The 22,832-nt window shown below is 46.7% G+C and overlaps 2 protein-coding genes across 8 annotated transcripts in view; both read right to left on the reverse strand.

Annotated features, from left to right (window-relative positions):
* The window catches only part of kcnma1a (potassium large conductance calcium-activated channel, subfamily M, alpha member 1a), a gene marked incomplete at both ends in the record, with an annotated part of 195,553 nt that extends 187,302 nt beyond the window's left edge, over positions 1-8,251 (reverse strand). For 4 of the 7 annotated variants that reach the window (XM_084459177.1, XM_084459176.1, XM_084459175.1 and 1 more), the window contains one exon: positions 7,964-8,143. In XM_084459177.1, the coding sequence (XP_084315303.1) occupies positions 7,964-8,143 (180 nt within the window). Of the gene's footprint in view, positions 1-7,963 lie in introns of all 7 variants that reach the window. The other 3 variants (XM_084459171.1, XM_084459173.1, XM_084459172.1) reach the window with 2 other exon arrangements.
* Positions 8,252-20,980: 12,729 nt separating this feature from the next.
* Positions 20,981-22,832, reverse strand: part of dlg5a (discs, large homolog 5a) — a 54,304-nt gene continuing 52,452 nt past the window's right edge. The window contains 2 exon segments of the mRNA XM_084457864.1: positions 20,981-22,228; positions 22,615-22,724. Coding sequence (XP_084313990.1) covers positions 22,125-22,228; positions 22,615-22,724 — 214 coding nt within the window. The 3' untranslated portion in view covers positions 20,981-22,124.

Raw genomic sequence — 22,832 nt, forward strand, 5'->3', positions numbered from 1 at the left:
GCGTACTGTCACAGGCTAAAGAGGTTGTGTGAGGTTGTCATGTATGTTGGCAAGTCAGAGGACCAAAGATCGAACCCAGCAGAGGAAGTGAGGGTGGAAGCGGTAGTGACGTAATACCGACAACCGACGGAGTGACCCTGTGACATCGAGCTAGCCGAGCTAACCGAGCTAACCGAGCTAACCGCTAACACGAGCACTAATGTCTAAGCAACAGGCAACAAAAGCACCAGTGAGATCCCTGAAGGTCACAGCCATGTCCTCACAGCCTCTCTCTCCCTCTCATCTTCTATTCCTCTCCTCCCTTTTCTCTCCGTGCATCACTGCACACGGCTCAGAGCACCAATCGTGACGTTAAGCGCGTTTTGATGTCTGCACATCAGTGCTTCGCTATGCCAGGGGGAGGACGTGGTGGAGGGAGGGCGAGTCTGGGGGGAGGGGGAGGCAGTGGAGGGGGGTGAGGGGGATGGCTTGCTATGCGTGGCAGTCATGGCCAGGAAAGAACAGTCCCAGGGCTGCGTGCGTGCGTATATCCCGGCACTGTCAGGTCCCTGTGCTTCTGTTGTCTGTTGTGCGGCAGCAGGGACAGAGACCGGGCGTCTCCAAAGGCCCTTCATCACCATGACCCTTCATTACCATGACCCGAAAAGGGTTCTCCAGATGGGACTCCGAAGCTAACGCTGCATGTGCATCCACATGACCACGTTCGGATATTTGGACAAACAAGACGGAATCGCATGAGAAATGCGCTGTGTGTGAAAAGGGGAGTTAAAATCATAAACACTGACAGACAAGTCCTTACAGTCCTTATGCCCCCCACTGTTGCAGTCCATCAGTCAGTATCAGTCCTTATGCCCCCCACTGCTGCAGTCCATCAGTCAGTATCAGTCCTCAACCCTGGGACGCCACTGACAATGTGGTGAATACAAAAATACACGACAAAAACACCCTTAGCCTGAAATTAATCCAACCGAACAAGCAAATTTTCAAATTTGAATATGGACACCCTTTTTCTCCCATCACCAGAGGGAGTGTCGTGGCGGAGTCGGGACAGGTTGGCCGTCTGCATCGGAAGACCCCCTGTCCTCATGTTGAGCTGTTTAAGGACAACAACAGCTGAGGGAGTGGGAGGTGGGGGCAGGGGGCTGGCTAGCTGAGCAGCCCACTGTTAGCCAATGATCTCACTGGCTTGCCTAGGCGCTATCTCCCTCCTGCAGTCACCCCCAGCCCGCCCGCCGGCCGGCCCTGCCCAGTCCAGCTCAGCTCAGCTCAGCCAGGGGAGCCATATGCTAACGATTTTTCCGCTGCCAGCTTGGCTAGGCTGGTATCAGGTGGCTTAGTCCCCCACACCCAACGTTCCTAGCCACGGGAATGCCGATCGGGCACACCCCCCCGCCCCCCGTCCCAACCGTGGAGCCAGCCAGGTAGACCTTCCTGTTTGACCACTGACCTTTGGAATACTTCCTGGGGAGCGGCGGTCCTTTTAATAGTCCGGTGACAAGCAAAAGAAGACATAACGGTGGTGTAGCATCGCAGCGGGGACAGGGGGATGGGCGCCGCGGCCTACCTCGTGGTACACATAGTTTGGGTTGATATATGACCACTGTGGATTACCAGACAACAGAATGACACAACAGGGGTCTCCCTACATGGCCACAAGTCGGCCCTTGAGGAAAGGGGATTACAACCAGTAACAAGAGGGTGTGGGGTAAAAAATACAAAATAAAACTCTTGCATCACTCATTCCTTCAATGAAATAATTGTTATTGGTTATTATTTTTGCCGTTCCCTCTTCTTGAGGGTTGAATTGTTCCTGTACGGTCGAGGCTTTTTGCTGTGTTTCGGGGGTTGAGCATGCCCGACAGCCTTGCTATTCCCATCTAGAATAGTGTGTGTGTGGGGGGGGGGGGGGGGCGGGAAGAGGAGCATGTGTGGCAGTGGAAACTGGTCACGCTTTGCCGTGAGACAGATCCGAGGCACGCTCACTCCCAGCCAGTATTAAAAAAAAACATGACAAGATGTATGGAAGTCAACCACTGCCCGCCACAGCACAGCGGTGTACACACACACACACACACACACACACACACACAACTGGGTAAACAGCCCACCACAAAAAAACATTTAAGATACACACCAGTAGAGATAAATACATGCACACAATGGTGATTCTTCTCACTCCTCAAAGGAGCGCCATCATTCCCCTCCAAGGGGGACATCCCTATTAGCACAACCGTTAGCATATCCGCCTCACAAGCGGGAGAGTGTGGGTTTGAATCCTGCCCTGGGCAGGCCCTTAACATGGGTTACATACCTACGTACATAGACATACACACTGCGTTCAGGGCTTAGCTACTGGGTCTTAATCCTGGTATTAGAAGGTCTAACATTAAAGGCTGAATTCCTGAGGTGCTTTTTCAGTGAAAGTTGGATGAAACAGTGAATAAAAATCTAGCTCAGTCAGACTCAACGGGAGACAACCCGCCAAAACCAAAATGTTTCTTTTGGAGAAATAAACAGATAAAAGGCCTATTTCATCATTATTTCACAATTGGAACACCTAACACCCACGTTCTGCCTCCATTTGGACTATAAAGTTCTCCATCTGTCTGTAAGTAAGTAAGTAGCCTTGGGAACCACTGGTTCTTGAGCCTAGTGGCTCATCTGTTTGTAGCCTACTACAAAGTTTTGCCTCCGTTTGGACTACAAATACCCAACATCCCCAATGAAAACCCAGAGGGGGACGCGTGAGAGGGAAATAGTCTCAGCCTGGACACTTGTGTAGTCCACATCACAGGGACACAGCCAGGCCTCACATAAGAGGAACCAACACCCGGCACATCAACCTCTCATTAGATAACATCACACAACAGCGAGGCAGCACAGTCAGCAAGACTAGCGACCATGGGAGGGAAAAATAGGACATACACACACACGCACGTACACGCACATACACTCACAAACACACACCCTGTATCGCATCACCAAGGACTGGTTGGTACCAGCAGCAGCTATCTGAATGTAGCGGTATGCACATATTACTATTGTTTGGAGCAATATACACCCCTGTAGACGACACCTGGATAAGCTGGTGTGTGACAACCTAAGGCAAGATTCCAATAAACTCTTTTGAAACAACAGAACACATCGAATGCGTCTCCCCTTATCTCCTTCCCACTTTAATCTGTGTCAAATGTGTCGGGAGATTCTCACCTGCCACAGTGAGAGAGGAGATGCTGAGCTAGGGGTCAAGTGAGCAAATGGGGACACAGCTGCACAACCCCCCCACCCACACACACACACACACACACACACACACACACAACCACCACCCATCTTAGCACCTCTAGTTTCCACCTCCTCCTGAGTTCCCACCTCCAGTTCCCCGACCCTGATTCCCGGTTCCTGGGCCTCGCCGCTACTCACACCGTCAGCTCAACGCAGCTCCGGTTTCACTTCTTCACACTCCTAACGAGTGTCAACCCCCCCCCCCCCCCCCAAAGTCACCCCTGAGGACCAGGGGGCCCCGGGTGCCGACTGCCTTCCACCACAGGGGAGACACAACATGGACATGGAGGCCCTGACTGCCAAGTCCTTGCTGTCACGGTTCCCGCTTCAGAGGAAACCGGATATGTAGCATTTACACACCAGTGACCACAAGATGGATGCCTCAGTGTGTTTTACAGTTGTTTTGATCTGTTTTTTAGCAAGGCCGCAGAGTAAGGAGCGACATATGGTGGGGTGACATTTCTGATTTGCTGAGCGTATAAAATGACAGTTTGCCTGTTAGCCTCATAACAACCTAAATTGTATATGTGCACACAGCATGGAAAATAATTATCCGGCTCTCCGTAATATATGAGCATGATTGACTTCAATCATTGGATGACATGCAGATTGTCATGTGACACAGAGCCATGTCAGACTGTGGTTTGACTTGCGTGTGGAGAGGAGGCTTCTGGGTGTGTGTTTCAGCAGGACTGTCTGTCTGTCTGTCTGTCTTCCTTAAGTGTTCATGGAGGTAATTAAAAGGTAATGAACAGCGGAGACGGAAGAAACCATGTCATTAACACTTTAATGTCTTCTGTCTGAATGCAGACTTGAGAAGCGTGATCGCAATTCAAACCCCTCATTAACTCCAAACCTCCCCAAAAGCATCAATGCATAATTGATTCATGCTGGCTTCCCTCAAATTAGGATTTGCCTTTTTAAGAAAAAGTGTGGTCCTGTCATATAGACAAAGTACGGCCGTTTAAAAATCAAATGGATGCAGAAAAATTGATTCATGGTTTTATTTCAAGCTGACTCGATTACTGTAATGCACTCTTCACTGGCCTCCACCAAAAAAAACACTGACAGACTTCAGCTCATTCAAAACTCTGCAGCCCGACTATTAACAACAACCAAGAGGAGAGAGCACATTAGTCCAGTCTGAGCTGCCCTGCATTGGCTTCCAGTAACATTGCTCCTCATTCCTGAACATTTTCTTAAGTGTCATCTTAAATGTCTTCTTACGAACTTCGTAAGACCAGCCCTAAGAAAGATCCCCGCCGGATTCATGAATGGGTGGAAATGTGTTCTTAACCGCCAAAAGCTGAATCCCAAATCGCGCACTTAGGCGAAAGTGCAGAGCACTCGCGGCCTTGTGGCCTTACATGCGCGTTCCCACTAAGTCCACAAGGGCTCAGGGTAGTTCCAAAACGGAATTGCTAGGTCCACAAGTGCGCCACGCCGCCATTTTGCGCACTGTAACCGCACTTGCCGAAAGTCCGCAATTTCACGGATTTAGGAGCAGAAAATACCCACAGCCCATCGCGTCTCATGTGACACAGTGCTTGAGTGCATCCGAGTCATGATCCGAGTGCATCACACATAAATGATGACATTTGCAGATAACACAACATTTATCTAGAAATCCACATGCTGCAAACATATCCCACCCAACCTTATTTTTTAATTATTATTACATTAAAACAGACGTCAATCGGTCAATTTGCAGAGCTGAAGGGAGCGTCAGAGCAGCCTCTGCGTCGGAGGAACGCGGCAGCCAATGAAAACGAAGTGGGAGGGGCATTGAGCGAAACTGTCCCATTTAATTCACGGCCCTGCACCCTCTGGCCCTTCCAGCTGACGTCAATTAAGTGCTCAGGCCTCAGGCCACAAGTGCGAGGGGCCGCAAGTGCGGTGTGCGCACTCAGATTGGGATTCAGCTAATGTGTTCTCAGCTGTGCTCCCCTTCTTAAATTGAATGCGCGTTCTCGTACACCTGGATTTGCATACACAAACGCCCCGCCAGCTCCTTACTACAGGGTCGTGTGCACACAAAATCCCCAGACAGCGCGGAAAAAGTTGAGACGTTCCCAATTGACATGCTTGATGTTCAAGGTCACGTGCAAATTCGACGTTTTATTCGTCACGTGCAACATAGCCTACCAGTAAAATGAGCAGTGAGATGTTTCTCCGCTGGCTCTGTGCACACTAAGCTTAAGCAAGGTGAAACAAACCAATATAAAATAACAAAAGAAAACAATAAGGTATATATGGGCTTTTAATACAATTTGCAAAATATATAGCCTACATGAAAGGGATGGGAACTGCTGAGAGCAGATTGAATTGTAGCCTACAGTTTAGTTAAATGCATGAGTAGGCTACTTATGGATCTTGATAGGCCCTATATCTATATTATGTAGGACCATATGATATATTTTAGTTATGGATATTCACATGTTTACAGTATTTACAGAATGTAGATGTGTCCATTCTGACGACTATGGAATATAAGGTGCTGTTGTCTGAGTATAGCGACTGAGTTTAGTGCTTATTTATTCATTCACTGCCATTTGCAGAGTTTGTGTAGTGCTTTTATTTATTTTAGGACACTGCGATGCCTTCATGAATGTGAAACGTAATTGGAAATGATACAAATATCCTCGTATTTATGATTATGATTATTATTCAAGCCTATGTCTGTAGACTTGATGTGAACGCAATCACCTCGGATTTCTCATAAATTCAGCCCTTGCGAACGGGCGCACTCCAATCTGGCCTACCTATGACTGCATTTCCGCGTTCTTAAATCCTGTTCTTGGATAAGAACAAATCCGAGATAAGAAACCATTCAGGAATGCCAGAATTGTCCCGGGAACTTCCTATGTGGAGTTAAGAAGAAATTTCTTCTTAACTTCTTCTTAACTGCGTTCAGGAATGAGGTCCATTGAGTTGATTTTAAGGTCCTCCTCCTGATATACAAAGTCCTTAATGGGTGAGGACCAAGCTACATTGCTAACTCCCTTGTCAACTACATGCCTTGAAGAACACTGCGATCATCCACTGCTGGTTTACTAGAAGTTACCAGCAACAGTCGGATGAATAGAGTGCAGCATTTGTCAATTATGGCCCAAAGCTATGGAACAATACCTGCCAATAGATATCAGGGAAGCCAGCTCTCTAAATAGTTTTAAAAGAAAGCTAAAAACATCTCTTCACTTTAGCTTTTAACTTACTCCTTTTGCACTTGCATGCTACTGCAATTTTATTTTTTAATGTATATCTCCAGCAAAATGTTATTAAATTGTCTTAAATAGTATTACATTTTATTTTAGTTCTCATCTTTGTGTTTTATATTCCATCATATTTTCCTGCTTTTTGTTTATTTTGTGTCTATTTTTATGTGTAGCACACCATGAATGCACATTCTCTGTTGTACTTTGAGCTGCATTTATTTGTATGAAAGACGCTATACAAATAGTTTATTATTATTATTATTATTATAAATACACACTCAGCAAATAATAATACCCAGAGTCACACAACCCAAATCGGCTTACGGGGTAGAATCTGGGATCAAACAATATAGTGGTTATCTCAGGGTCCAGCTGACCCTGAGATAAGGCGTGAAGGACGCCATGCTCTGTGACCTGCTCTCCTCTCTCCAGATGCCCCTGTCACACACAGCCTGGCAGAACCGGGTCCAGATGGTCCGGTGAGGCCGACAGGACCTTGGAGGGAGGCAGGGAGAGGAACATGACTTCTATCTAGTTTAAACTGGACTGAACGCAAAAGGAAGATGGGGTGAAGGTCTCTCTCTCTCTAAACAAATGACAATGCTGAATACAGTAACAGCACTGGTTTAATCAACCTAGTCAGCATCATCCTGTTTGCAAACCTGGAGTAAATAGCATAATAGCTATGATGTAAATATGGACACACTTGAGTCACTGATGATGAAGCTGGTTTTTACCCATTGAATGACAAAGATTCATCCTCCATCTTTGTGGGCCACCCCAAGCAATGTGATGAGAGGACGTCCTTTAATGCTGTTTCGAGATTACAATCCAAGTAGCTAACATTCATCACACCTGCCCTGGACACTTCACTGATTAGCAATATTGAAATAAACCAATTAGCATGGATCTTTCCAACAAAAGATGGGATTTACAGGGAGCAGTGAAGGGTATATCTATATATGCTATAGAGGAGACTGAGGCATGAGTGCACCATGTAACAAACGCCCAGCAAGGGGGTTTCCTCACAAAACACCATGTTTCTCATATAAGAGTGACATTATTGTTGTGTGTGTGTTATAACGCAGTGATAAAAAGGCCTATTGGGGCTGACCACACAGGGTCTGGGGTGTCAGCATGGGAAGGTGTTTCTGTCTACTGTCCTCACTCATCTCCAGGCCTGTTAATGCAGATGGGTGACAGTTCTGCTAGCCGTGCTCCTCGTAGGGAAGCTGTAGCGGTGAGTCACTTTCACAGTGGAAGGGCTAATGCAACACAACACAACCTCGGCTCATGTCAATCTGAAACGTTAAATCCCCTCTCCAGAGACGTATGCAAATCGATGATATGGTGTCAACTAAGACAAGTTATTGGAAATTACGCACATAAGGTCATGATCGACAACCAATATAGGCCTACTGTGTAGGCTAGGCTACTCATTGTTTGCTTGACGTGTGAATTACCTTGTTTTTTGTTTTGCAATGACAGCAAACGGTCCACAGATATTTGAGGGTCCTCCACAGCAGGATGATGAAGAGACCCCCGAAAAACGTCACCATGGAGGAAGCGAGGAATGCCCACCACATGCGCTGTCCGTTGTTGTCGCAGGGCACGTCTGGCGAGAACGGGATAACCACGTCCATCTTGGATATATAGATCGAGGAGTCCGGTTTGATATTATTGTTGATATTATTCGTCATCATAGAGCTGCTGCTTCCATGGGGAACGGGGCCATCCGCCTCAGCTAGCATTTAGGAGTCTTGGAGAGCCTATGCCAGCGTCCCCAGCCCCATTCACCAGCCATATTGCTTGGAAAAAATATCCCTCTGCGCTTTATATTATTTTCGCCCACCTAAGAAATTGTCTGTTTTCTATATCTTCAATGCGAATTGATGTCCGCAGCAGTGGAAAACGTCTCACGCGCAAAGTGGTCCAAAATGACTGGTCTGTGTCCCCTTGCGAGAGGCATCTAAATCCGCAATAATGACGAGCATTGAGCGCTTTTCATTCGGCTGGGTCTCCCGAGTCTTTCAGGGTCAATGCCATGTTAAAGAAGGTCTCATTTCGGATGATTTAAAACGCGGCGACAGTGAAGATGACTAGGCTACTCTCCCAAGTTTATGTCCGACCTTTCTAGCCGTCCCCCAAGTGATCCTGTCGATTAACGGCAGAGAATCGATTTCACTTTCCAGTAAACCCGTTGAATCAATAACCGTCTGCTTGGTAAAGATATTGCAAGTTTCCAGCGGTTCAACTCAAGAAGAAAATGACAATATAACGGGCGTTTTCCTCTAAAATTCCGCGTACAACGACAAGCGCTCGGCTGAATGTCGCCGTGTCCATTCAGCAGCCCTGCAGCCGCCCGTCGCAAACAGCGGCCAGCTGATCGCGCCTGTCAGATCCGCTACAGAGGACGACAGAGAGATTTACAGGTAGCCTACGGGGGCGGAGCATGGCTCTAAGAATAAGAATGGACAGAGCGCAGTATTATGGTGCGGATGGGCGTACCAAATGCACTGCAAGACGGTCTTTTCTCGAGTGCATTTATTGTGCTATTATTTGCGCCTTATGTTTCGGTACTAGAAATGACGCACGTCGCTTAGCCCACATAGTAGCCTATGTGACTGGCGGTGTGCGACAGTTCAAATGTCCACATCCCATGGCCCTTGCTATAGGCTACATCTTCCATAATCTGCTATGCCAAGGCTTCCATTTAAAGACTATAGTTAGACAGGGTGACTCACATCGGACACGCTGTCCTCATTTTCATTGCTAGAACGAACTTGATAGCAGGATATTTTTCGCATAGCCATGGTACATCCGATGTTTTCTACAGTATTTCACCTGTTGACTGTAGCCTATGACAAATCACCTTCATTAGGACGACGCCCGTTGAAAACGTGTGAGGTGTGTGTCCTGAACACGCAGCTCCCGGTCAATGACACTCAGAACACCAATGCACATCAGATAAAAACAGAAACAGGTGCGACTGATGACTAGCAATAGAGTCGAGATGAGCATGTATAGTGACCCACTATTGCTTCAGTGCATGGTGGGAGAACAGCTGTGACTGGGCCTGAGTGATCCATTGACCCTCATAGATCAGGCCAGGAAGATCACAGACGCTCCCACGGCCACCTGTGCTGTGAGGGCCCTGACCTCCAGTAGAGGTTACAGTGATATATACAGTCTAAAACGTCCTTTTTCTTCCCTGTCTAACTGGTAGGTGAACATGTAACCGAGTGAAACTGGGTTCTCGTGAGTCCTCGAGTAGGTAGCGAGTTGTTAGTTAAACTCACTCCCCACTCTACTGTCCACAACCGCTCTCCCATTCACACACCAATGGCGGAAGCTGCCATGCAAGGTACTAGCCTGCTCACTGGGACCAATTTGGAGTTCAGTGTCTTTCCCAAGGACATTGACATATCAGGAGGAGCCGGAATTCGAACCGCCGACACTACGATCATTGGACGACCTGCCCTACCTCCTGAGCCACAGCCTCCTCACGATGTTCCATGGGAGGTGAGGGGTTCGAACCCCCCCCCTTTGTATGCCGAAATGTACTGGTTACACTGGTGCTGTGACCCGGATGCCTTGTGGATGCAGAGTGAGTTTAGGGAGGTGAGTGTAACCTGAGTGAAAGTGGGTTCTTGCAAGTCCTTGAGTTGTTGGTTACTCACATCCCCAGTATAAGCTTTCCATCGGTGCAGCTGGTTAAAACGATGTCTGTCCCGTGGGAGACCCGGGTTTGAATCCCACCCTGGGCATGCCAAATGTATGGGTTACAAAAGCAATAGATATAATTTTGCACCCGATCCCAAACTCAATTCCTCTGCTTTCAGGGCAGAGCTACCCATGGGGCCAGGGAGGAGGAGGAGTCTGACCCAGTTTCAGAGCAGAGAGACGTTGAAATGTCTCCTACTAAACAGTGTTTGATGAGACTGTGTACTTGACAGGTACTACCTGCAAAGCCACAGTGTGACACTGACACAAGATCTTGTGGTCTGACCGTTTCAAAAGTAAACATACATGCGTAATGAGGTGCAAAGAAAATATACTGTCTTGGATGAGTTATGCCCAGGTGATTTATCGCCACAGGAATATTATTGGTTCTACGGAAATAGCTGCCGTAACAGAATCTTCAGTCTGGGAATAGGATAGAAAAGGTTGGAGACAAGCCTACTGGTAAAATATAGCTTTGAAGTATTGAATGTGAGCAGTACTGAATGTCTGTGTAAGCAATTCAATTTAATAATAAATTGTGATGTCGCAAATTCAGCACAACTACCTGTGTTGGATGTATTGAACAATATCAGGAGCTTTGGCGTGAGGCCAGCGCATCCCACCCAGGTGCAGAACAGAGCCATTCAGGCGTTCCTTTGTGCCAGAGGCCATCAGACTCTATAACACTGCCTGAGTGTTCCCGAGTACCTGTGTGGTGTGTGTGCAGCCTGTATATTATTATACATATTTACACATTTATACAGTATGTATGTATATATTCTATGCATACTGTATGTATATATGTCTTGTACTCTTATGTATGATTTAATCTATGTTGTACATTCTTACTGCTGAAACACCCAAATTCCCCCCCCAGGGATTATTAAAGTTCATCGCTCATGTGATCTCTGTGCATGTCTTGCTCCTGTGTTTGTTCTTTTACAGTGGTTATGTACAAGTTTGGGGTTTCATTTTCGATGGATCTGTTCGTTTTGGGGCCAAAGTATGCATGCAGGGGAAAGGCTAAATGTGTACTGATGAACTTTTTGTGGGGGCAGGTTAAGTTGTCCATTTGGATAACTCGTAGGAAATATGGTGAGAGGGACTGGGCCAACGGACCCAGGAGGATGGTCTTCGCGTTTTAGGGTTGAACTATTTTGTGCTCACATAATGTGGCTGAGTTTGAGAGGATATTGTCTGGGGGAGGGCTATTTGTTCAATTGGGGCAGATGGGCATAATGTTTGTGATCTTGTGCTGTTTTGGGCTACTGTGTGTGTGTGTGGTGGGGGTGTTTTGGTTGGTTTACTTTTAGAGTATAACTCATTTTAAACTGTTTAATGTTTTGTAAGGATGTCTCAATAAAGAGCTTCAAATGCCCCCCCCCCCTCTCTCTCTCTCTCGCTCTAAAAAACATAAAACAATGAATTATCAATGTTATTACAGTTTTGATTCATTGTTACCATAGGCATGGATCCCTGCCAAGTTGAACTTACATCAGTCTCACTGCAGACATTCTATTAAGCAGGTAGGAAGAGTTTGATGTGGTCCTTGTCTCTGATGTGATAGGCCTAGCTTACAGAGTCAGACATGGTGCATCCACCACTGTCCTCTGTTCTTCACTTGTCCTCCTGCTATATAATCCCTCACCACTCTGCAGGTAAGTTCAACACGACAATAAACATGCATATTATGCAGCAAGGCTTCTTCTCATCACAGTAAATCATCTCTGGCGTTTTTCATCAACAAGGCTTGTGTCCCCCTCTTACCCCGCCAATGTTGAGACACACCATTGAGAAACACTTGCACATGACCACTGAATGTACTGTATAAGACGCACCACATTCACACCACACACACCATATACACATACGCACACTCGCATACACATGGCAGAGCGTGTATGGAGACAGAGCACCTTGTTAACTTCCAATCACTACTTTCCACCTTCTCCAGCATCCTGTCCCCTGCTAAACCTGCTGTCTCACGCTCTAAAAGTCTAAACACTACTTCCAATCTTAGAAAACTCTTTGCAAAGGTTCTCTTCAGTACTTCAACCCCCACCCCTACTCTTACTTCCTCCCTTCTCCCTGACGATTTCACCAACTGCTTTGATAAGAAAGTTAACAGAAAAACACCAGATTATCAAAAACCTCTCCTTTCTATCAAAAACACTTGAAAGTGCCGTCTTTAACCAACTGTCTTCATACCTCCATCAGATCAACCCCCAGGACCCCCACCAGTCTGGATTCAAGGTGGGCCACTTGACAAAGATGGCCCTCCTCACAGTGACTGGTGTCACTCCATGCCACAAGAGCAAACTCTCTCTACTCTGTCATGATACTTCTGGCCATGGTCAAGTTATACAGCCCCGCCTGACCACTACGCTCTGCTACCTCAAGGCGATGGGTTGCCCCAGTGGCCGTTCAATCCGGTCACGGCTCTGCCCATGAACTGCCCACTGATGTCAGGACAGCGGAGTCACTGCCCATCTTTCGCGCAGGCTCAAAACTCACCTCTTCAAGAAGTACTACCTGGACCCTATTGTATTTGTATCTTGCTGCTCTTGCTCCTTGACTTTAGCCCTAGATTACTCTCGTCACTTGTTTAGAAAGGAGATGCACTTGTGAGTTCTGGTGAACCGGCGAATTCCTAACCCACCTCATCAACGCATCTCTTGTATCAGGACGCTTTCCCTCCACTTTCAAGACTGCCAGTCACCCCCCTCCTGAAGAAACCATCTTTCAACCCCTCCGACGTCAAATACTACAGACCAGTTTCCCTTCTATCTCTTCAATCGAAAACTTGAACGTGCCATCTCCACCAGAACGCCCTCCTAGACCCCCACCATGTCCGGGTTCAAGGCTGGCCACTCGACAGAGACCGCCCTCCTTGCAGTGACAGAGTCACTTCATGCCGCGAGAGCAAACACCCTCTCTTCTGTCCTGATACTCCTAGACCTGTCAGCAGAATTTTATACGGTAGACCACCAGATCCTCCTCTCCACCCTGGAGGAGAAAGGCGTCGCTGGCTCTGCATGTTCCCCGTTTGCATCCTACCTGACGGGCCACTCCTACCAGGTGACATGGAGAAGGTCGAAAACGGAACCGCGTAGTCTGACTACGGGGATTCCACAAGGGTCTGTCCTGGGTCCTCTGCCTTTTTCCCTCTACACTACATCCCTGGGCTCTGTCATTCGCTCGCATGGCTTCTCCTATCACTGCCATGCCGATGATCCCCAACTGGTCCTGCCATTTCCCCCTTCTGACACACAAGTGGAGACACGCATAGCCGGGTGCTTGGCTGACATCTCGGAATGGATGACAACACATCACCTAAAGCTCAGTCTGGACAAGACTGAGCTGCCGTTCCTCCCGGGGAAGGTCTGCCAGCACCGGGACCTAGTCATTACCTTTAAAGACACAGTGGTGACGGCAGACTCAGACTGAAGGGAATCCGGGTGTGACCATGGATGACCAACTGTCGATCTCCGCACATATCACATCCGTCACACGCTCCTGCAGATTCATGCTCTACAACATCAGGAGGATTCACTCTTTCCTCACTGATGAAACGGTACAGGTGCTTATCCAGGCCCTGGTCATCTCCCGCCTAGACTACTGCAACTCCCTCCTCGCTGGGGCTCCAGCATCAGCCATTAAACCCCTGGAACTTGTCCTGAAAGCTGCTGCTCTCCTGGCGTTCAACCAACCCAGGTTCTCCCACACAACTTCCCTTCTCCGTTCCCTACACTGACTCCCTGTAGCGACTCGCATCCAGTTTAAAACCTTGGTACTAGCCTACAGGACAATGAAAGGAACAGCCCCCTCCTACCTCCAGGCCATGGTCAAACCCTACACCCCCTCCCGACCGCTACCTCAGGGTGATTGGTTGCCCCGTCACTCCGAGGCCCCTGTGGTCGATCTCTTCTCTGTCCTGGCCCCACAGTGGTGGAACGAACTGCCCACTGACATCAGGACAGCAGAGTCGCTGCCCATCTTTCGCCGCAGGCTCAAAACTCATCTCTTCAAGAAGTACTACCATGATTCCCCCTCTTAGGCACCTATTGTATTTCAGATTGCTATTCTTGCACTTTGCCTTCAGCATTAGATTATGCTCTGTCACTTGTTTTAGAAAGGAGATGCACTTGTGAGTTCTGGCCAGTAGTAGTACATTGATTTTTTGTACGTTAAATGCTATTATTTTTCCTAAATTAAATGCAATTATTGTAAGTTGCTTTGGATAAAAGCGTCAGCTAAATGACTAATGTAATGTAGTGTAGTGGTACTGTACAATGATTACCTATGTTAAATGCAATCATTGTTGCTTTGGATAAAGGTGTCTGCTACTGTAAATTACTACAGTAATTTAATGTAATCCCAGGGGCCATTTTGAGGTGGGGGAGTTAAAAGTAGGATGGACAATTTTGGAGAAACCAGAAAGTGTAAGCTTGATTTACTTACCTTGATCAAATCTAATGGGTAAGTCATGCAAGCTTAAGCTTAATGTTACTTAAAACATCGGTATTCTATTGTGATCAGCTTTTATAGGGAATTACTGTATAACCTGTTGAAGCAAATTAAAACATACATACAGTATCCATAGCACTGTCCGTCACATACTGTATGTTAGTTTCATAGAACGGGCTGGGTATGGCTAATGGAAAGTGGGTTAAATCTGGCCTAACAGGGCACATCATTGTTACATGTGTATTAAGTTCTGTGCTTGCTTCAATTGTGTCCAGCATTTTATTTCCAAAATTCTGGGCCTGAAGAATACATTATCTTTCTGATCAATTGGTATCAATTGGTATCAGTCACCGGCAGAATTGAGCACGCCGCCCTGGGAAAGGCAAAATCCCACACCGACAACGTCACTTGTGGTGTCCCTCAGGGTTCGGTGTTGGGCCCTACCCTGTTCACACTATACATGCTCCCCCTTGGCCGTGTCATCAGCAGGCATGGAATATCTTTCCACTGCTATGCTGATGACACACAGCTTTACATCAAAGCCAACCCCACCCCCTCTGCACCCCTGCCACTGTCCAAACTGACCACCTACCATACCATACCATTTTATTTATAGAGCACATTTAAAAACAACAAAGTTGACCAAAGTGCTGTACAAGTCAAACAACAATAACACACAAAGAGCATATAGTAAAACATACGCAGTATGTCACATGAAAAAGGACAAGTCTCTTAGGCCATGTCAGGAAAACGCCAAAGAATATAAGTGAGTTTTGAGGCGTGATTTAAACACCTGCAGAGTGGGGGCCTGTCTAACATGCAGGGGTAGCTCGTTCCAGAGCTTAGGGGCGGCCACTGCGAAAGCCCGATCCCCCCTTAGCTTCAGCCTGGATTTGGGGACAACCAGGAGAAGCTGATCAGAGGACCTGAGGGACCTTGAAGGAGCATAGGGTTCCAGCAGTTCTGAGAGGTAGATGGGTGCCAAGCCATTTAGGCACTTAAAAGTAAACAGCAAGATTTTAAAATCAATCCTAAAACGCACAGGAAGCCAGTGGAGCGAAGCCAGTACCGAGGTAATGTGCTCTTGCTTACGTGTACCAGTTAGCAGGCGAGCGGCAGCGCTCTGGACTAACTGCAGGCGAGAGAGAGAGGCCTGACTGACAACAAAACATACAAAGCATTGCAGTAATCGAGACGAGAAGTCATAAAAGCATGTATTACATAAACAATACATTCAAAAACACAGCGTGATAAAAAAGGTTTGACCTTGGACAGCCTCCTGAGCTGGAAAAAACTCTTTCCTACTACGGCATTAATTTGTTTGTCCATCTTTAGGTCACAGTCAATTTTCACCCCTAAATTAGTGGCAGTTGGCTTCACAAAATGTTTAAAAGGGCCTAGATCAGCAGGAGGAAACACATGGGCATTGCTGGGACCAAACACCATGACTTCAGTTTTACTGTCATTAAAACATAAAAAGTTTAAAGCTAACCATGCTTTGACATCTTCCAGGCATGCCAACAACAGTTTTAAAGACTGCCTGGAGGAGACAGAGGCGTGGATGAAGCGGAACTTTCTACAGTTGAACAGCTCCAAGACTGAAGCCATTCTAGTTGGCACACCACACCAGGTCCGGTCTTCCACCATCACCTGCATCACCTTCTCTGGCCAGAACATTCCCCTCTCCACATCAGTCACCAACCTGGGCGTCAAAATGGACCCTCACCTCACTTTCGGGCCCCACATCACACAGCTGTGCAAGACGTCCTTCTACCACCTCAGGAACATTGCCAAACTCCGTCTCACACTCACCCTGGCAGATGCAGAGAAGCTCGTCCATGCCTTTGTCTCCTCCAGGCTGGACTGTTGCAATGCACTCCTCATGGGGATCCCTAGTAGTAGCCTACAGAAACTCCAGTACATCCAGAACAGCACTGCTAGGATCCTGATGAGGGTGCGCAAATATGACCACATCACCCCCATCCTAAAGTCACTCCACTGGCTCCCCATCTCACTCAGAGTTTAATTCAAGGTTTCCCTCCTCACCCACCAGTGCATATACGGAAATGCCCCCTACCTCAAGGAACTCCTCACCCCTCAGACCGCCTCACGCACCCTCCGCTCCTCCACTGCCAACCTCCTCAAACCTCCTGGGTTCAAGCTAAACACCATGGGGATGTGAGCCTTCGGCAGTGCTGCTCCCAGGCTGTGGAACGCCCTCCCTGACCACCTCAGGGAACCTCAGTCTGTGTGTACTTTCAAGAAAGACCTTAAAACCCACCTCTTCACAAAAGCTTTCTGTTGACCGTTCTCCCATGTCATCTTTCATCTATCATTTTTTTTAAATTTTAATTATGATTATTGTATTATTATTATTGTATATTTTTATTATTGTATTACCTAGGCACTTTGAGATTTCTCAGAATGTAAAGCGCAGTACAAATAAAATGTATTATTATTATTTTATTATTAAGCTGCAGCGCTCTTAAGTACCTGCGTTAAATGCGCTTCCAAGTCATAGTTAAAATGAATCGGTCAACAACCAAATCCGAATCAATGGAAATCAGACCAGCCTTGCTCTCTCTATTCAACTACCAAGAAGAGTCAACTATATTTTGAAAATTCAACCAATCCAAAAAATACGTACTGTAGGTTGACAGGCAAGTAGGCCATCCAATCATTTCAAGGTGGTGCCTTGAAATGATTGGAAGGGAAATCACCTAATCTACCTTCTACTATGCTGTGGAACCTGGGGAAGGTTTGGGAGGCACAGAAAGTCCAACTTGAGAAGAAAAGGGGGAGAAAAGGAAGAACAACATGCCTCTTGCTACGGAAATGAAATTTGACTTCAGCTGAGAAAGGCCGTAGCTTGCCAGGGTGACCTACAAGGATCTCTTGCTGTCAGGCTGGAGTCTTCTCAAGTTCAGATGAGCTGTAAGCAGCTGTCTGGAAACAGACACCCGCTCAGGCTGGCAGGCAGGAGACCCCACCCCTTTCTGAAACAGGCAGGACATGGGGGAACGTGGGTTATTAGGACACGATAGGTCATACTGTACACTCATATCCTACAATTTGACAAACATTCTTTCATAACCTTCATACCATCCTAACCTTAAATCAAGTTCTCAGAATGCTGTAGCCTACTGTATAGTGTATCCTTGGCTCCAGGGACAAGCTTGTGGGTGACTGGTGAGTTGGATGGGGTTGAAAAGTGTTAAGGGCACTGGGTGTTCTCTCGATTCACTGACCAGCAGGACATTAAGCTGGAGGCTCTTTTCTCTAGTGACAGCATGCACAGACAGTCTAAGTCACAGAGCTGGGAGGACGTAACCTCAAGCATTGGGCATCCAATCAACCAATAAGGTCTGGCATAGCTAGTGGCTGCCTAACTGGTGTAAATGGCTGTACAACACATAGCACACTATACTGCACAGAGATGAGAGCAGATTCAATTCAATAATTATCATTTGATATATTTTGATTAAAATAGCTGAGATGAGCAGTTTGAGTTAAATGTTTTTGCATCAAAAGCTTTGACGAAATTACAAATATGAGGGACCATAATTATTTAAACATTGTTACATTTAAAATATCTTTAAAATCATGTCTTATATCCACACAGTATAACGCCTGAGCACACATTATAATGCTTATTCTCCATAATCCAGGGCTTGAACTCACAACCTTAGACACCAATGGAAAGTCATCTTGTTCAGCTACCTGCCAAGTGAGAGGCTGACAGTTTGTTCTTCTAATAACACAACTTAAATTCTACAAAAGAAAGTTGACAAAGAAAGTTCTCAAACGAACTTAAATTGCACAAGGCACGTGGCAGCTTCCAGCTGCCCCTTTCCCCAGAGCTCTTCCAGCCTGCTGGCTGATTTCTCATTCCGCTCTGGTGTGTGGAATCAGCCCAGGTGCAATCACTCCCACAGCCTGAGGAATCATGGGAGCAGTAGTTCAGGGGTGGGCACCCGTTTTTGAAAACAGAGTGATGGACTTCATAATCCCTGCCAGCTCAAAGCATATGGACGTTTCTTGCTCACTTGGCCCTACATTCTGGTGGTAGTTGCAAAGTGGTAGCACACATGGCTGATTTTTTATGCAATTTCAAATTTTTAAACTTTAGATGGTTGCTGTAACGCCACCATCAGGACCATTGGCCCACAATGCCAGTTGAGGACTTTTGGCATAGGACTGCACCTATGTGCACAGTTTGGTAATGTCATGCATGGGAAGGCAGGTTTCCCAGGAAGAAGAATAAAATTGGCAATAACAAGAGGGACCAGCAGCTGAGCTGTTCTCTATGCTGACATACAACAGTGACAAGTTGGTGACACAAAGGAGATGTGTTCTATACTGTAGATGGACACTTGCTGAAGAATTGATTGTGAAATGACAGTAGCCTACATCAGGTTGAGGCTTGGTAAAAGTTGTGCATCCAAGTCCTCTTCCTTTCCCCCAGCATAAAGATCCCATTAGGAACTCTCCCATTTTGGACAATATCCTGAACAGCGTTCTAATTATAGGCTATACGATGTTTGGGATTGCCAAGCTTCGGCAATTCCATTCTTGCCTTTCTTGCTTCCCTCAAGATAGATTGGAGGTAAGAACGTAGGGGATGAACCTCGAGGTGATCAGATCATGTTATTAGTAAAGGAGCCAGGGAGAGAGTGGCCAGATCAAGCTTCTACGCTGATGGATGACCAGCCGGTCAGGAGAGGTGAAGAAACACAAACAAGAAGCAGAAACCGATGCCATGTCGTGATACAGAAAATGACTTTTATTTTCATGTTAATGTCTCATAACATTTCATACAAATCACATTCTGTTTAATAAAGAAAACCGCAATCTGAACAGTACCTGGTAGCTAGTCTTTCTTCCTAAAAATACAACCGTGTCAAAATACAACCATGTTGCATCCCTCACATTTTAAACCTTACTCTATCTATTCAGAAAAATAGTAACATTAAAATGTACTTATTCCTAATTTTAGCCCAATAGTCAAGCTTCAGGACCGATTTTCCTTTGAAAAACTGTGCAAGAAGATATCCCTTTTTTCAATGAGAATGCAAAGGAGGAGGTCATTTCTAATTAAGAATAAAAGGCCATCAATGAAATGTAAGGAACTTGATGAGATACATTTAAATGTGAATTAGTTACAGTAAAAATTATAGTACCTATTTATAAAGTCTACTGCAAACCTAGGAACAGTTATTTGTTGAAGGTTCACAGATTAACAAGTGCAAAACAGAAATAATAGGTTAAATTGCCGTACAGGATTTTGGCACAACAAAAGGATGCAAGGTGTACAGGGACAAGAAGAGGGATGAGATCAATATTTTTTTGCTTCTTGATTAAAAAACAAAAAAGCAAAAAAAAGAATTAAATAACATTGGAAAAATAACTAACATTTAAACGAATTTAAGGAAAATGCTTTTAAGATATTACCCTGCAAAATTTTCTCCATAGTGTCTTTCTTTTTGATGAGTACACTGAAAGGTGACTGACAACCAAATGCCAACAACGGAAACCAAAGTAAAACAGGAATAAAAAATGAAACATGCTAATACCTGCTAAGACATGACTTTGAGAGCTGAACTTCCCTAGGCCGGTGACCTAGTCAAAATACAATGAAATATATTTGCTTTCAGATGCATCTGCATACAGTACACACAGTGCATACAGGTACTGCCGTGCCTGTGCTGTGGTATGCACACCCATATATTTTATTATACTCTATATAGTCTTTAAATATGTGACAGAGCAATAGTGATGGATACACAGTGGTCTGTCCAGCCCCTGGAGGGCATTCTGAGGAGTTTAACCCATTGACTCCTCTGTCTGGCCTACCCTCAAAACCTGGCCATTGTCTTACGCTCCAACCCCATCCCTGACCAGCCTCGTGCCTGCTGTCCCCTTTCCTGTCCTGGTCCTGCTGACCCTCTAACCCCAGCAGGGCCTGCTGTCCCCTTTCCTGTCCTGGTCCTGCTGACCCTCTAACCCCAGCAGGGCCTGCTGTCCCCTTTCCTGTCCTGGTCCTGCTGACCCTCTAACCCCAGCAGGGCCTGCTGTCCCCTTCCCTGTCCTGGTCCTGCTGACCCTAACCCCAGCAGGGCCTGCTGTCCCCTTCACTGTCCTGGTCCTGCTGACCCTCTAACCCCAGCAGGGCCTGCTGTCCCCTTCCCTGTCCTGGTCCTGCTGACCCTAACCCCAGCAGGGCCTGCTGTCCCCTTCACTGTCCTGGTCCTGCTGACCCTCTAACCCCAGTAGGGCCTGCTGTCCCCTTCCCTGTCCTGGTCCTGCTGACCCTCTAACCCCAGCAGGGCCTGCTGTCCCCTTCCCTGTCCTGGTCCTGCTGACCCTCTAACCCCAGCAGGGCCTGCTGTCCCCTTCCCTGTCCTGGTCCTGCTGACCCTCTAACCCCAGCAGGGCCTGCTGTCCCCTTCCCTGTCCTGGTACTGCTGACCCTATGCTGACCCTAACCCCAGCAGGACCGTCCTATCCCGCGAGCGCCCACCCAGGTCCTTTGTGTGTGCAGATAGCCGTCTGGGGGCTAGGGGGCCGAGACCGCGCTCCTCCTACGTCTCCAAAGGCACTTCAAACTGTCCCATCACCCACCGTCACCATAGAAACACAATATGTAGACAGCAGACGTGACTTGGGCTTCTCGTCACACTGTTTTCACGGCTTCGGTGTCGCTGCTGTAAGTTACTCGCTACGGTTCGGTTAGGGCAAGTTAAATCATTAAATACACTGCTGCTCACGCCAGAGGCTGGGTCCATAGCGTGCACTTTTGGACAGCTGACCCCGCTTGTCGAGTGACGTTCGTTCTCCACATTCCGTTTCTATGGCGTCGGTTTCATACCAACACTTAGGACCGCAATTCAACCAGACCACAATAGTCATTAACATTAAATCAACATTGTTCTCTATTATCATACACACAGACAGACATACACACACACGCACATATACAGTATAATCATCATTCCACATCATTAGTTGTCAGTCATTGTATGGGTGTGTACAAAGTAGTGATACACAAATGCCATTTGGTACACAGGTTCTGGTGAGAGGGCTGGGTCAAGGTTAAGGTAGGGGGGGGTCAACATTCAACACCAACACTCAGACTTGTCTTATACTGTAAACAGATGCTCACCACACAGCTTCACAAGACACCAGCAGAGACCCTTAGGGAAGACCCAATTAACTTTAAACAACAAGATTCAGTGCTACCAAACCTGCTCAAGAATACATAGAATAATAATAGTAGGCTCTGATAAAAATACAAATAAAAACAAGATAACAAAAATATCACTAGTTTACATGTGTAGCTCACTGTAGTGTACCTATTGGTATAGTGTGGAAGTTTTTTTAGCGTTTGCAAGTGGAGATGAGAGGCTCAGCCGGGTGCAGTGGTGCCTCTCTCCTCTAGGGGCAGCCGAGCGGAGTCCACAGGACTTTACTCTGTTCCTGATCCACGATAGTCATGATCTGAGTGCAAATGTAGGCTAGGGTGCCGCCCTGGACAATACCTGCAACAGCAAGGCATGGGAAGGGTTAAAAGGGTGGCAGAGAGTGTAGATACTTTTAAAAGTAAACTCAAAACACACCTTTTTAGCCTGGCTTTTACCTAGTGTGTTCTCTCGACCTGCACTTGTATTCTCTTGGTGTATATTGCCTTTTTTTTGTAGTGTCTTTTCTGCTTTTTTTATGTTCAGCACTTGGAGTTGCACTTTGTGTATGACTTGTGCTATATAAATAAATATTGATTGATTGATTGATTGATTGAAAAGCTCGACCTCTTACTTGAAACAGGCGTCTGGCATACAGAGGCCTGTGGTGTGCAACGTGGATCGTCTGCGTAGGAGAACACTGACCTGGTGTGCAACGTGGATCGTCTGCGTAGGAGAACACTGACCTGTAAAGAATTTGCTGTACTCCTGCTCTATCTTCTGTGCAATGTCAAACTGCTCCTTGGAATGTTTTTGGGACACCTTGTCCCGCAGATAGACAGGATCCTTCTGTTCCCTGTGACAGAGAAGGGGAGGGAGCAGGAGAGAGACAAGACCCCTCATCATCACGATTCCTCCTCCGTTCATGTAAGACTACACATCCCAGACATCTAGCCATCTCTTC

The sequence above is a fragment of the Borostomias antarcticus genome (assembly GCF_949987555.1).
Source record: "Borostomias antarcticus genome assembly, chromosome: 2".
NCBI classification, from domain to species: domain Eukaryota; kingdom Metazoa; phylum Chordata; class Actinopteri; order Stomiiformes; family Stomiidae; genus Borostomias; species Borostomias antarcticus.